Here is a 16730-nt window from a genome sequence, read left to right on the forward strand (position 1 = left end):
TTTCCAATTACAAGAAACTTAAAACAATACATTAATAAGCTGTTTTCTGACATGAAATAGGAGCCGTACATGACTCAGCTGGAGCAGACATTAAATGCACTTCACACTGCCATCGCAAAGTCCATGTAACAGACATAGTTCAGAAACCAGCAACATTAACACAACACAATTCAGTCTTTTAACATTCTAAATATTGTTTTATCAACCTTATAGTAGCCATCTCTCCTAACTATTCCATTCATATTCTTTAATTATGTTGTGGTGGCCGTGCAGTCGCTGGCTGGATAATGTTTATAGGCAACTGATTACTTTTCATTGTATTTTTTAATGAAAGAATGAAGTGTAACATTTAGGCAGCAAGTCTCTAGGAGGTGGTTTGGGCAGATTTACAAAACAGATGACAATCACAGCAGAGACCAGAGTTTCCCGCTCTCTCACTGTAGCACTTCAATTGAGTCTCGTCTGTGCTTTGGTTAAGGTTCAGGAAAGATTGTGGGTTTGGTTGAACGTAAGTAAACACACTGTGTCTGAAGTCACAGTGCATGAACTTTTCCTGTATTAAACCAAACCATCATTCTTCCTCTAACCCTAACCAGGAACTGTGAGTCTACACGAAACTGTACTGAAGTTTAATAAAGATGTAGTGACGATAAGTGCATATTATATTGTAGGATATATATATTTGAATGGAAAGAAAATCTACTGTATTGTCACTTTTCACTCAAATACTGGTGAGAGCTGATTTTAAGGGCATAGCTTAAAGCAAAAATCCATAACTAAAAACCCTGGAGGTCACATCTAGGGGTTGATGTTTCATACAAGAAATGTATAAGAACAAAAAGCACTGTCACCTCATTCCCTCTCAGAATACAGCCCATTACACAGTTCTGCCGACACATTTAGAAGTTTAAAATGAGAAAGACTTCTCTTTAGTCCACTATAAAGCAGGATGCTCTTTTTTAGCCACATAAAGTCCATGTTCTTGGAAAACTACAACAGACATAGCAGTAAAAAGTAAGTAAAGCCTTTTTTTAAACAAGTATATTTTTACAATTCTAGGTAAAATTCCATGTTTTCTTTTGTAATGACCTTTTAGGGGCCTACTGGCTCATTGGTAGAGCATTGGGTTGGGGTGCAGAAGGCCACAGGTTCAAATCCTACCCCTCCAAGCATGGCCCTGCCCAGCCACCAATGGCCAACTATTTTTGGTTGGCATTAGATCCCAAAGGTAATAAGTAGATTCTGAGCAAAGTTAAGTTTTTCCAAAGGTGCATTTGTTGTTACCTTAATATGAACCTCTCTTTGTTACCTCTGCCTGCTCCTGAGTCTTGGGATATAACATTTACTGTAACGTTACTAGTTTCTTTTGCCTTGTCTGCTCTATCGTCTCCTCTCCAGTTCTAAAAAGTCATTGGATAAGACTGAATGGCCCACTCATCTCTGCCTCACTGGGCCTATTCTTTTTAAAATAAGTCCTATTATTTTTAAAGTGAAACACTTTGCGGTCCGGATAGAAACCTCTTTGGGTCTAGACCCTAACCCACAGTATGATCATTTTTTTAGTTCCCTTTTCACCCCAAACCACTGTAGATGGAAATGAATCTGAAATCTGAGGTTTTGAAAAAAGATTTGATATCATTGTTTATCCAGTTGATGGTGACCTTTGAAGAACATCATTTTGTCATGAAGCCTAGATGTTCCTGACTCATCATCAAAAGTGAGTGATTGTTAGAGTTGATGGGCTGCAGCTGGTTTGAAGAAGACCGAGCACTGTATCAGTTTTAATGCAGCAGAGATTATAGCTACAACTATCGATGTCGATACCAGACCTGACTGTATCTGTATAGGTGGAGATGGAAAATGTGTGTGCTTTAGAGCTGTTTCAGGTATAACTGATGAAAACAGAAGTAAATATGACTGTGAGCAAGAATTTCCGTTCTCTGGGAATTTGCTTAACTGGAATATATTGATAAAGACATTACCTTTCAACAATTCAAACTAGAATCAAAGAAGTTTAGTACTCAGTATCAGCGACTACTTAAATGTTAGTATTTGTACTATAAAGGCAGTATTGGGACATTCCCAGCTACAACAATACAATATTGACTTGGGTTTTGAGGATGTGGACAAAAATATGTTACAGTACAGAATGCTAAAAGCCACAGTGTTGATTAGCTTCAACTTTCAATAGGTTGTGTTGTATTGGGTGGTGCTTTCTTTTTGAAATCTCAAGGAACTATTGTTTTACAAAGAACGAAGGAAGAGGTTGTAATGGAACAGAGGTTAGTCTGGATGTAACATAATGCTCTTAATTAAGTACTTCGATCAGTGGCGAAATCTTGATCATAAATTTCCTACTAACATTCCATCAGTACATTATAAAGCGCAGCTTGAAATAAACTAAATTGTTAGATAGTTTTCAGCATAGCGCACTCTGTTGGGTTAATTGTAAATAACATGCACTGTGGCTGCTGCGGCAGCAGAGTTTGTCCGTTGCTGCAGCCGGATGGAAATGTGACCCTCCTTCTATTCAAGACTCCCATTAATCCTCTGAAGGCCTGAAACTTCCAGTGCTGGTGTGTAGACAAGGAGATGAGGGGAAAAAAAGAAAAAACAAACCTGGAAGGCACACAGAGAGGAACCAATTAAAATCATTAGTGCTCAGTATTGACTACTTTCCACAGGATGGAGAGAGACGGGGGGAGATAGAGGGGAGGTGATGGGGGAAGAGGAGAATGAAATGGAAAGATGAGGCCCCTGGTAATTTAAATCCAGATTTCTCCACACAGTTGGAAAATAGGTTAATATCACCTGCTTTCACACTCATACTGAAAGTTAATTACCACCCACACACACTTGCTCTGTCTGACTCTCTGAAATGGAGGAGGGAGAGATTGTGAAGGAGTGATGGAGGGAAAGGTGAGGTGGGGAGAGGTTAGATAGAAAGTAAGAACAGAAGAGGGAGTGATGGGAGCAAATAAAGTAGTGTGAAAGGAAAGGACAGGAGGAAGGAAGGAAATAATTGAAGTGGGACGAGCGGAGGAGGAGCTGGGGCTTTGTGTAAGAAAAGGTAGGAGGGAGGATAAAGCAAGAGAAAAAGCAGGGAGGAGTGATGTAAGAGCAGTGGAATAAAGCTGACAATACAAGACATTACATGACTCTGTGTGTGTGTGTGTGTGTGTGTGTGTGCTGACTGAGAGAGTTCTTCTTTTGTGCCTCTCAGTATTCCAGCACTGAGCATCTGTCTGGCACCTTTCTATTGGCCAAGAACACGTCCAGCAAAATGCATTCTTGACTGTGATTGGTCGGTGTGGTCCAGCCCACTATCTCTCCCCAGGAGCCTTTACATCCTCTCACATCTCAATAGGAACCACAATGCTGTTAATTCTGTTTAGTCTAAGTTGGGGTTGAAATTAGATGGAAGAAATATGTAAGAAAAAACGGCTTGGAAACCTCTATGACCAGATTTTTAAATATGTGTAATGAACACAGATAACCTTCAGAATAAAACTGGCGCAGGAAATGAAAGCACAGCTGTCAGAAAAATAGAGTAGGAAAACATGTGTCGTCTCCCGTGTGCTGATCAGAACAGAATGAGAGGAGAATTAGAATCAGACAAGAGTCCTGATTTAATTTACTTTCCCAGTTATTGAGATGTACAGTAACCAGAAGAACAACACAAGGATTTTTTTTCACTTTCTCTATTTCCTTGTCACCAGTCATGAGTCTGAAATTACATTTAGACATTTCCCAATGTTTTATTGTTGCATATGACTTTACCACATTCAGAATAAAGCTGGACCAAAAAATAAAAATGGTGCTCACGTCCAACTGGGATCAGCCAGTGATGCAAACAGGACATCTTTCACAGAGCAGAAATTTTAGTTCAGCTTTCACAGTCTTTGAAGTTTGTAGCTTTGTAGACTTTGTATACAGGGTTTTTTGATGGATGTGGTTAAGATGCAGCTAGAGGTACAAAAAAAGCATAATATGACTATAATATGAATGTGGATGAGCTTTCGGGCTTCAGTCTGTCCCTAATATATAGACATTTCTAGCTCTGTTTTCCTGTAAATACTACATCATCAAGCCTGTGATCTCACATTTTGTGGCCTTGCTTTAGATGCCATTTTAGAAACGTTTTGTTTCATGGGTAAGAAAACAGTTTAACACCTTTATGGATTTTAGTACCTGGTCTAAAGTAGCCAGAGCCAGAACCGCAGATAATACAGTGTGGTTGTAAAACCTAACACAAGCTGAAAGAGTCTACAACACCTAACTAAAGCACCATTGCAAGTACACATTAACTTCCCATCTACATTATTACTTACCAGCACTTTGTTTTGTCAATAGAAAACATAAACTAGCTGCAATTACTTTCCATAGAAAACCTAATTGCATAAGCACTGAAATTAGCATACGTGTATAGAAACATATTTTTACGAAGAACCGCACTGCTGGTGATGAATCTCTTTGTCACTGAGAGCAACTGCTTTTACATTATACCGGTTCATTGGATTCATTGTTAGTGTCAAACTCAAATAGAAAAGTGATGCTTCAAGAAAACTGTGAAATGGTGATAAGAGAACACATTCTCCAAAGATTAGGATAACAGTTTGCTGCGATCTCTGTAGTCTGACTACCTAACTGAGCATCACTCCCAAACGGCTCCATAGGTCAAAAGTAGTCAGAGACGGTTCAGTTTAGGTCAGAGATCAGATATGTGTAATGCATTAGTTACTGGATACACTCTGTGCTGAAAAAACACTGAAGAATTCTGTTGCTCACCTCACAGTTAATTGCTCATCCATTACTCTGAGCTAGATTACATTCAACACCAAGGACATCAACTAGATAGCATTAACAGCCTAATGGCAGTGTGTGTGTGTGTGTGTGTGTGTGTGTTTGTGTGGGCTAGTGAGAGGAGATGGGGGCCGATTTCAGTGTGTGACATTAATAATTGCATTACAGGTCTGCACTCTGCTCTCTCGTATACACCAGTTGTTTGTGTCCCCATTAGCCCAGGGCTCTATATACCTTATAGCACATTAGATGAGCGTGTGCTGCTCAGTGCCAGTCTAATTAAGACGGCATCATTTACCTTGAACCGCAGAGACCAACTGCCATTAAGACACAGTTTTACTGTTAGTCCTCATACACACAGTGTTAATACATAGGCAGTCATGACCTTAACTTTTACCTCTGCTAACCTGCAGGAAGACACGTTCTAGACTGGTTCACAGGATCGACTGCAGTGGGTTTAACACAGTTAGAGCTGCCCCCTAAATGTAAATGATTTGCACAGATACAGACCCGATAAACAGCATAGGAAAAAAAAAAACTAAAACAAGTTGTTGCCTGTGTGACTGCTGTAAAACTTGTAATGAGATGCTGTTGCACAGTGTGCAGTGTCCTGCTGTTGTCCCTCTATTCCTCTGCTCATGTTGCTCATCTCACTGTCTTTAACTGCTCCCCTTTATTCTCTTTCTGTGGGGTTTTGTCCAGTATACAAAGAATACAAGGCACCATGTCCTACACGCACTCACTCTCTCTCCGAATTGATTCGTATAACTAAACCTATTCAGTTTTTGCTTTGTAACTTCCCAGATTGTCTCGGAGGTGTGTGATGATTTTTAAGCATCTTTGGAAATGTTTGCAGAAAGACAAATGATGGATCCTGGGTAACTGAGTCTTTCTCTGGCCCACTGGATGCCTTTCTGCTGATTGATGTGCTAACCAGAGTTGCCAGTTGTAATTGTAGGTGCCATTGTGCTGTAGATCTCTGTATGGATGAGATAATACACACTCGCCCTCTGTCTTCTTCTGTCTCTTCCTTCTGTCTCGTTGTGCTGTTTGTTTACTTATTCACTGCTCTCTATTCCCCATCGTCTGCCAGTCTGCCTTTCTGCTTGTCTTCCTACACTCCTTCCAAATTGAGAAGGCTGTAATTATCACAGTAGGACAGAAAACAGTCCCAGTGTTTTGCTGCGTAGCAGGATTTGGCAATGGGAGCTCTTAACTAAAAAATAACAACAACACAATTTTCACTCAGATTGTGCACGTTTGGTGTCTGGTGATTACATACAACAACACTCTACAAGTGGGTAAGGACCTGTATTTATCAAGCATCTCTGTATCACTCCTTGAAATCAGGCTAGTGGACGATTTGCAAATAAAAGTACTTTTATCTAGTGTAAAGTATCTACAAGTTAATTATGAGATTTTCGACCTGGTCTTTCAGTGAGGACTAGGACTCCTCTTAGGGAAGCATATGACACCTTTGTTTTAGGATACTCATAGCTGCAAATGATAGATGATTCGTTGTACATTTTTTGACAATTGAGGTGGAAATGCTGAAATCATTGTCACTTTTCGAGTAAAAACTACTGTAAGTACTGTAATATACAGTAACACAATGGTTAAAAACTTCAGTAGGCTTTACGCCAGTTCTATTGTGGGAGTAGGTACGTTTATTAATGTAACTCCACTGGATGAAATTATCTCCATCAGCCCTGTCCAATCACATTCTCCGTATATCAGACATTTTGTAAAATAAAAAAACGTATTAGGAGTTTTAATCTATTCTCACGTAGGACTGTTGAGGTGTTAATACTTACGTTTTATGACTTACACACACGTGCTTGGTGATGCTCGGGGCCATTGCTTTAATGTGTGTGCCATTAATGACCCCAACAACTCCAGTTAAACCAGCAATTTGCACAAAGCCCACTTGATATGTTTGGTGGACAAGTGAATGGATCTATGATGCTGTAAAAGCAATTACAGTTTGATTGAGCATGACTGAAATTGTCAGGTGTGACAGACCCAAATCAGTCCCACCTTCCTTAGGACATAAAGACCACAACAATTGTGGCAAACAGTCAATTCAAAAGTACAGAACTTGTTTTAAGTTTCCACTGAGTGTAAATTTGCATTAAGTATTGACGTATTGTGCATCTGGCTGTGTGGTGTATTTATTGAAGGGTGTAGGTTTGTTTGACAGTGAGAGTTTTAGTCCCATATGCAGCATAAAAATCCCTGGTCAAAATGAAACTTTCAAACGATGCAGGATGTAACTAGCAGCATCACCAGCAGGCCTGCCTCTCTGTTATCACTGAGGATATAGGCGTGTATTAGCAGGGTTAGAGCAGTGACAGTGGTGTGTCTGGGGCGTGGAGGCTGCTGGCTGCTGTTTGCCACACAATTCAAGGCCAATTAGCCTGTAATGAAAAGCTAATGAAAGGGTGTTAGGAGCTGACAGTAAGTGGGGCTTCTCTGTGGAGAAAGATAGTCTGTGTGCGTGTTGGTGTGTGGTGAACATTTAGCACACATGGGTTTGTGGCGTTTCCTAGTATAGAAGCAACATGGTAATTATACACCTAAGAGCAGAGAAGCAGATGAATTGAAATGATTTCAATTGCCACAGTGTCTGCAGTTTGTTCAAATAAGTATAGAAGTATTTACATCTTTAATTTCACTGGAACCACAAGTGTGTCCATCATTACACACTCTCAGTGCAACCATGTGATGCTCAGCCTGACAGAACGTTTTAGTTTAAAAACTTTCTACTAGATCAATTTCATACTTCACCTTCCTCACAGGAGTTTGTGTCAGGATAGATGATATTTGCATGCACATTTAAAAGCCAAAAATACTTTTCAGTTCTGCTGACTGGATGTGTTTCTATACTCTCCGGGCGGCCTCTGGTTTTATTTCATTTTTGTACAATTTTACAACCAACTTGTGCAAGTTTAAACATGCTTTTGGCAGATGTAGGTCAACCATCACTGTACAAATGATGTCCTACTTTCCATGCTTTCAAACACTGCTGTTAGAATTTACACTGTAAACCAACTTTCAGAAATCTTAGCTGTGAAATCAGCTAAGACTTGACCTGACTTGAAATGTAGTTTGTTGTCACTTAGAAGTAATAAACATAAGTTGTTCTGAATTGAATTCTTTTCACTTGAAAGGATGAGTTGAATAAATGAACCTTCAGGAATTTATTCAACTTGTACCCTACAATCTCAGGCCTGGAACGGATTTGAACACAAATAGGCAGCATGATTCTAGACGCTAGCCTTTAATTCATAGTGAATTAAGCCATAGTTGTTCATTTTTACTGTTTGTATTGGTGCTTAAGTTTACACAGGTACATTTAAATCGAATGAGCAAAACTGAAGCTTAGACAACAGAGCATTTTAATGAAGCTGAAGTTCAACCATATTTAATCACATGACTTCATATAAAGGTCAGCCACTCATATTTTTTTAAATTAAAACAAGTGAAGCTTTACAGAGTATTATTGCACAAACGTATAATCCCTTAAACACAGACACACACGCAAAGCTTTTTAAAATACCTGAACAATAGAAAAGGGTTTACAGCCACAGTAAAAAGAAAACAGTCGAAGCGCAAATTTGCCGCAGGGTGCAACACGCCCTCCCTGTCCATAGTCTTGGTTGTCACTGATCTCTACACCATTGTCCTAAGGGGACAGTCCAACAGCACCTCAGGTACATTTGCTCGAGGTCAACACGCTGCATATTGCCCTGAAACCAGCCTTTGAGCAAAACTCCTACTGGGAACAGGAATGAGCTCTGATGGCCACAAGTGTATGTGCATGTGATGTCAAACATAGCAGGCTTTGCCCCAGATGTGTGTGTGTTTATGGAACTTCCAAATCTGGCTGCCTTTTGGGTATCGCAAGATTGTCACAATTGAGGGTAACAGCAGGCTAAATCCAACCTCTACAGTAGTAACAGCAAAGCTGCCACAGGCTGCTACAGTCTAATGAGCATTTTCCACACGCATGCTGTAGGCTTCCAGCATACACATAATAATAAACACCATTAGGAAATAAATGGACTTTGACTGACTTGTTGGCTCCCTCCTAAGCAGCCTGGAAGAGTCTAGCCTATTGCTGGAAGACATTTTCAAAGTGAGAAAATTACTGGTATGTTGGAGCCTCGTTCGTTAAACTGCTGTGTCTTACAGATTATGTATGCAGCCTTGTCTGCTATGACCAGTGCATGTTCACAAAGCAGCCGTGAACTGATTTTGATCAAAAATCACAGCTCCTGTTGTCAGAGTCAGTAGCTACTCGACATGGAACTCAAAGTCATTAAAATGAATAAGTTTACCTTCAGATACTTTGAGGTGTTTTCACTAGGATCAAGAATCATCCTCATTCTTCCTTTATCAGTAGTAACCCTACAACCACAGACTGGATTCATGACAGGAAACTTTTTAAGTTACATATACTGTATTTGCAATGTGGTACCATAACAGTATCTGATTATACACCATGTGATATACCAAATGATGTAGTACATGTTTGCCTTTCAACATATAGTGAGAGTGCATTTATATAGTGTATAGTTAAAACTACAACTATGAGCGTGTTTTCAGGATTAATGCAGTGCAGAGGCAGCATTTCTGAGGCAACTCTGAAGCACTACCAGCTCAAGAAATTCCTCTAAACCGCCCCACTGCCCACCCCCCCTGTATCCACCCCCACTGACTGAAGTTGACACTGAGATGACAGTTTAAGGTCAGACAAAATCTGAAGGGTTGTTTTTGGCATTTCACTTGGGTAGATTCTAGTCTTTCTTCCCTGAATGACTATTGAATTCTATTTAAATGCAGGCTTAGACATTGGTTTGCATTGTTTCAGCTGAGGTGGTTTTTGGTCATGCTCACAAAGCCAAATGTTTTTTTTTTTTTTCTTTCACTCAGAAGTGAAGACTTTCAGTTTGAAACAAAACAAAAAAGTAGTCATCCAGGAGCTGTGTGCATGTATGTGTAACTGTGTGTGTTTGTAGACTGAGCTCTGCACATTAGTAGTGTGTTATTATCAGCACACTCGGACACAGTCTGTCTTTTCCCGCCCCATTTGTCCATCTTTTGTGGTGGAAACTGCCAAATCATCAAAATGCAGACCACTGTGGCACTCCTATGACCACGACATGGCTTTTACCGGATCGAGCTCTACTCCCAAAGCCCACATTGGCACATATTTGTGGCTGCCACTTTTTTTTTTTTTTTTTTAAAGAGAACAAAATGTGAACACAGCAGCTACTTGACTCTCAATTTCAAAGCCATATCTGGTTTGCTTCTGGAGATGGTCCATGGTTTTGAGAGACAGGATTACAGTTTTTGTGTATTTCAGGAAAAGGGTTATGATAGGGTCATGTTGTAGCAGCCCATCATTTTCTACTCTGTAGCTATTTTCTTTAGTGTTTGCTTTGGTGATGTTACACTCCTTATCCTAGCCATACAATTATTTTGTTCCTTCTTAAACCACCTCTGGTTTTTCTGAAACTTGCAATTGACTCTCAGTGTCCAGAGACCACACAAGGATGATGTCAGGTTTCATTTGGTTGCCTGGAAACTGCAAACACCCCCTCCTCTCCATAGTGTCAATCAGTCTTTTTAGTGCAATGGATAATTATTAGCCCAGCAGGCCTGGGAGTTGAAAGGTCAAGTGATGGATATATGGCAGGCCTTTTGTTCTCGTAAATTCTGCCCCCTTGGCTAACCTACCTCTGCCCGTCTTTTTTTGTTTCAGGATGGAGTGATGATGGGATGGATGTGAATATGGGCCAGTGGGCAGGCATGCGGGCCCCTTTCCTCAGCCTGGCCCTGCTGCTGCCATTGCTGCTCCTCAAGCCACCACCCTGCTGCAGCCAGAACACCCAGGGCAGCCCTCAGGATGGACCTCACTTTGGCTTCACTCAGGCTGTCTACCATGCCACGGTTTATGAAAATTCAGCTGCACGCACCTATGCCAACAGTAAAGTTAAAATGGGCATCCACCTGGCCCAGCGCTCCTGGGAGATCCGCTACAGAATCACCTTAGGTGATGATGAAGGATTTTTTAAAGCAGAGGAATATGTACTAGGTGATTTTTGCTTCTTGCGCATAAGGACTAAAGGTGGCAATGCAGCCATATTGAACCGAGAGATTCAGGATAATTACGTGTTGACAGTGAAAGCCTCTGTCAAGGGAGAGACCCTGCTTGAGACCTGGACTAAAGTCAGCATTCAGGTCTTGGATATGAACGACCTGCGCCCATTGTTCTCACCAACCACTTACTCTGTCACCATTGCAGAGAGCACCCCTCTCAGAACTAGCATCGCACAAGTTACTGCCACGGATGCAGATATTGGCTCAAATGGGGAATTTTACTATTTTTTCAAGGAAAAAATTGAGTTATTTGCAGTACACCCAACGAGTGGAGTGGTGTCCTTGAGTGGGAAGCTTAACGTGGATGAGCAGAGCCGTTATGATTTAGAAATACTGGCAGTAGACCGTGGCATGAAGCTCTATGGAAATAATGGGGTCAGCAGCACAGCTAAGCTTTTTGTCCATGTAGAGCGTGTGAATGAGCACTCTCCAGTCCTGAGTGTGGTCCCCCATAGCCCGTCGTGGCTTGATAAAAACCCTGTGTATGCTATGGTCACTGTTGAGGACCTGGATGAAGGCTTAAATGGAGAAATAGACTCAGTGGGCATCGTGGGCGGAGACCCGTCAGAGCAGTTTTTTGTAGAAAGGTCTGAAGAAAGCGAGTTTGCCATAAAGGCATCTGAGTCCGTGAATTGGGAAGTGTATCCATATGGCTGTAACCTAACTTTGCAGGCTAAAGACAGGGGAACCCCACAGAAATTCTCTGCCGTCAAGGTTGTCCACATTATGATCAAGAAACGTCAGACACCAAAAGCTAAGTTTGAGAGGGAGTTGTATGAAGTTAGTTTGAAGGAAATTGCACCACCAGGAACAATCGTAGAAGCTGTTAAAATTAAGCCAGAGCCTGATGATGCAGAGTATATCCTGGCACCTTCTGCTGATTCCGCCTTTTTTCAAATGAACACAATAACGGGCGTCATCTCCACCACTCGCTGGTTCTCGCAGGTGACCCAGAATGTCTTTAATCTTGAAGTACTGGAGATAGACAGTGAGCTCAAAGTTAACGTCCAGGTAACCATTGAAGATGCCAATGACAACACACCAACATTTGCCCAGTCCTCCTATGAAGGTTTTGTAAATGAAAGTGTACCCGTTGGGACCAATGTCCTTACAGTTTCCGCAGCAGATCAGGATAAAGGAGAAAATGGATACATTACTTACAGCATTTCCAGCCTTCAGCCGTTACCCTTTAAAATCAATCAGTTTTCTGGTATTATCAGCACCACTAAAGAGTTGGACTTCGAATCTTCATCAGAGAGCTTTGTGTTTATTGTCAGAGCATCTGACTGGGGGTCTCCTTACAGGCGAGAGAGTGAAGTCAATGTAACAATCCACCTAGAAAATGTAAATGACAACCAACCGTTGTTTGAGAAGGTAGCATGCCAGGGCATGATTTCTAGGGATTTTCCAGTGGATGAAGTGATTACAACAATGTCAGCAATCGATGTAGATGAGTTAGAGTTAGTGAAATATAAGATCATTTCAGGAAATGAGTGGGGGTACTTCAACTTGAACCCAGATTCAGGAGTCCTTGCACTACGACGCTCCCTTGCCACAGCCAGTCCAAAGAACGGTATCTTTAATCTTAAAATAACTGCCACAGATGGCGAGAACTTTTCTGATCCTATGTTTGTTAACATCTCAGTTGTTCATGGAAAGTCTCCTCCCAAAAGTTTCAACTGTAAAGAGACAAAGGTAGCTCAAAAACTAGCTGAAAAGTTACTCAAAAAGTCCAAAAGTAGCAACAAGCCCAAAATTGAAGAAGGTTTTATTGACCTTTTCTCTGTCAATCGGCAAACTCCCCAGTTTGACAAAGCTTTTCCTACAGATATTGCTGTAAGGGAAGACCTAAAGGTTGGTGCGAGCGTTTTAAAGGTGAATACATATGATGGTGACACAGGTTTCAATGGTCAGATTCTATACTCTATTTCAGACGGAAACATTGACAGTTGTTTTACTATTGACATGGAAGATGGCCTCATCAGTGTTTTCCTGCCCATGGACAGAGAAAAGAGAGATCGTTATCTTCTCAACCTGACTATCTATGACCTTGGTGTGCCACAGAAATCTGCCTGGCGTTTGCTTACTGTCTACATCGAGGATGCTAATGATAATGCACCCCAGTTTTTGCAAGAGGGAGGGTATAGAATTGTCATACCTGAAAACACAGCTATAGGTACAGATGTCATCCAAGTTGAAGCCACTGACAAAGATCTTGGGCCCAATGGGGAGATTGTTTATTCTGTTTTGACCAGCACCACTCAATTTGGTATCAACTCCACCAATGGAATAGTGTATGTTGCTGGCCAGCTAGACCGGGAGTTTGTTTCTACTTTCAACCTGAAGATTGAGGCACGGGACAAGGCAAAGAAAGGAAGCCAGAGGTTTTCTGTGACCACTTTGAAAATCCTATTGGAGGATGTCAATGACTGCCCCCCACTATTTATCCCCAGTGTGTACAAAGCTAGGGCACTGGAGGATCTTCCCATAGGAACAGTAGTGGCCTGGCTTGAAACCCAAGATCCAGATTTGGGGTGGGGAGGCCAGGTAAGGTACTCTTTAGCTAATGACTACAATGGATGGTTTGAAGTAGACAGGGCAAGTGGGGCTATTCGGCTGACAAAGGAGTTGGACTATGAGACCCAGCAGCTCTACAACCTTACTGTGAAGGCCAAAGACAAGGGAAGGCCCGTATCCCTTCTCTCTGTCACATATGTGGAGGTGGAGGTTGTAGATGTGAACGAAAACCTCTACGCTCCATACTTTTCCCAGTTTGCCTTGACAGGAGTAGTTAAAGAAAATGCCCGGATTGGAACTACGCTACTCCAAGTCACCGCTAATGATGATGATGCTGGCAGAGATGGAGAAATCCAGTACTCCATTCGCGATGGGAGTGGGCTTGGACGATTTGCCATTGATGAAGAGACAGGTATGTGTAATATGTTTTATACTGGCTTATTCTTGGGCTATACCTCTGTTTAACTTTGATTCTAGAGTTACATGTTCTGGACAGACATTCCACCAGTTAACAGCATCTTAACAACTGAACAGACTGCTAGTTATGATTTGAAGGAATTGGTGTAGAACTATGGTTATTAATACAAAATTGAGTCTTGAAAATATTTTTGGTACCAGATGAAATTATAAGACAAAGCCAGACAGAAAAACAGATCAGAATGTTCAGTGTAGTTACAGTATTTGGTGTTCATGAGCTTTTGTGTCCTTTAGTGCTTTAAGTCAGATGGAACCACGGTGAGTTTTGACTTGAACTTTGTGACCATCCACTTCAAAGTATTGTTAGATATTTGTATTCGATTTTATCGCTGCTTTTTATGCTACGAAGCCCAGGTGGCATATGAAAGGTAGAAGACAGGGCATAAAATATGTGTACACACAGATATAATGACTAAGAAGTGCTTACTGTAAATGTGGCACTTTTAGAGAAAAGCAGTGCACAGACACAAAAACAGTGCCTGGAGAGGAGATCTCCCAGTGGATTTTGTCACTTTCTTCACTTTGGGAAACGTTTCCAAATGTAATTGTAAAATCGTCAGAATCAAACAACGTGTCACATGAAGTTGTGGTACCACTGGTTTCCACGATACAGTGGCAAAATTTGGATTATATAATTACAAAACTAACACAATGTAATTTTATCAGTCAAATATCAGGTCATATCTTTTACAAATCAGGTTGGAAAAAATATGTAAACTTCAGGACAATCCAGGGGGACAGTGTTTTTGCACTACTGGCACTTACTGAAGCCTCTGCTGCTGTTTTGCTGATGTGCTACTCACAGTAAACCTTTTATATAGACATGACATTAGAGGCTCAAGTTTTATTCCAAGAAAATTGAATGGAAGAGATGATACTCATTTATCCAGTCTACAAATAGTTGACATTGGTTGAGCTTATCAATATGTGACCTGGGACTATTAGAGACAGTAATTATAGTCATAATAATTGCTGCATTTGCTGCACTTGTACAGTATGACATGCATTTATGCTGCTTTTTAATAGGGAGGACAGTCTTTCTTGGGTAGGTTAGCATTTCCACTGTAGCCTCACAGCAGGGGATAACCACACTGAGATACACTGCTGTGCTCCTGTTAAGTAGCAGAGTCAGCTTGTGAAGGTTTCCTCCACTGTACACAGTACGCAAACTGTGCAGAAGACCGGAGAAAAAGCAGATAAAAGCTCTTCAGTGTTTATTTCTTAGTGCGTTTTGGAGCCTCTACTTGAATCTCTGTCATTAGCCTGAATTTATTCGCAGTCATGCATTTCTGTTTATTCCAACACATATCAGCCTTATTTTGCCGTTTATTGATATATAGCTCTAACGCCATGTCTGACTGCTTTAGACAAAATGGTACATTGGTAAATTGGTGGGTGGCTTTTATTGTGAAGAAGTTATCACCAAGTACGCAGAGTTTCATTAGATCTACAGATCAACTACTTGACTCAGCAGTGGTGCATAGAAAAAAAAAAAATCCCATTAGTCCCGAACAGCTTTGGTTGTGGTCTTTCTCAGCATGTGCATCCAACCAAAAAAAACAAAATACCATTTGACCAAATCTGTCACAGTCTGAGACTTCTAAGAATTAATAGTAGTAGTAATAGAAATAGTTGTTAGTAAAAGTTAAATATCATACTAAAGTGTGTTTCATTCTATCATTCATCAAGCACATGATGCATGGCCAGTGAAATAAACTGTGGACAAAACCCAATGCTCTCAGGCCCCTGATGATTACATGACCAGTTTCTGATTGAAGATGCCCAGTACACATATATGTGCAAAATCACCCAGGGATATGCAGTCGTTAACCTGGTCTGTTTGTCCTAAGGTGTTGAACAGGAGCACAGAGGAGGGGAGGATTTATGGCCCTTGTTAGCTGAGCTTTGGCAAGCCTCATAAATCAGCCCCAAGCTGCTGAGAAACACTACAAACACAATTACAACTTAGAGAGAATTATTCTGGCATTTACACACACACACACACACACACACCAGATCTGTTAAACACTCAACATTTTTATAAGAAAATTGGGCATATTAGAGGGGTCTGGTCAACGATGGGGAGTAATTGAGCAAAAACCAACCCTAGTGTGATGGGCTGAGAAAGCTGTCATTCCAGCTATGTATTTAAGATGGAAGAATGTTTTTAATAAAGCACAAATGAAGACAGATAGAACTTTTGTGTTGTTGTAAGATTAGGAGTTTTAAAGACATTTCCCCTTTTAAAAAAGTACATTTTATTATAATGAAAGTCCAGCAGAGTCAGATCGATTTGAGCATGTGTTATTTAATCCATATCCAAAACAAACATACCACTGGACAGATATTAATAAGATTTGGACATCACCCTGATTCCCCATAGCCCCAAGGGACTAATACACAGCTGGGTTTTACTGGCTTTTTGGACTGCAAGATGATATGCAAAGTTCTTTTTGGAGGTGTCTTCCAGTCTGCTGGGAAAAATGGGCGGTCCTAACCTGTAGGGACTTGACCACGGCCTTGATGTAGGGTAGATTAAATTGTCCACAATCATGAAAATTCCTCCCCATGGTAAGATTTTAACATATTCCAATATTGCAGGTGAAGTTATGTGATGATGTGTGTGCTACCATGAGGATCTTAAATGTGCCTACATCCTTAATTGGCCTGGTGGAATGCTGAGCTCGCAGAGACAAAAAAAGTTGTGTCAGAAACCTTAACAATAAATGGTAGAAAAGCGAATTCAGTTTGTTCCACGGCCTCAAACA

At 40.9% G+C, this 16730-nt stretch overlaps 1 protein-coding gene across 14 annotated transcripts in view; it reads left to right on the forward strand.

Annotated features, from left to right (window-relative positions):
- Positions 1–16730, forward strand: part of fat3a (FAT atypical cadherin 3a) — a 155603-nt gene that overhangs the window by 45146 nt on the left and 93727 nt on the right. For all 14 annotated transcript variants that reach the window (XR_010914643.1, XR_010914642.1, XM_067507262.1 and 11 more), the window contains exon 2: positions 10571–13897. Coding sequence is in view for 12 of the 14 variants with exons in the window: in XM_067507262.1 (XP_067363363.1) it covers positions 10588–13897 (3310 nt within the window). In the remaining 2 variants the exon portion in view is untranslated. The remainder of the gene's footprint in view (positions 1–10570; positions 13898–16730) is intronic.

The sequence above is a fragment of the Channa argus genome, chromosome 6 (genome assembly GCF_033026475.1).
Source record: "Channa argus isolate prfri chromosome 6, Channa argus male v1.0, whole genome shotgun sequence".
NCBI classification, from domain to species: Eukaryota; Metazoa; Chordata; class Actinopteri; order Anabantiformes; family Channidae; genus Channa; species Channa argus.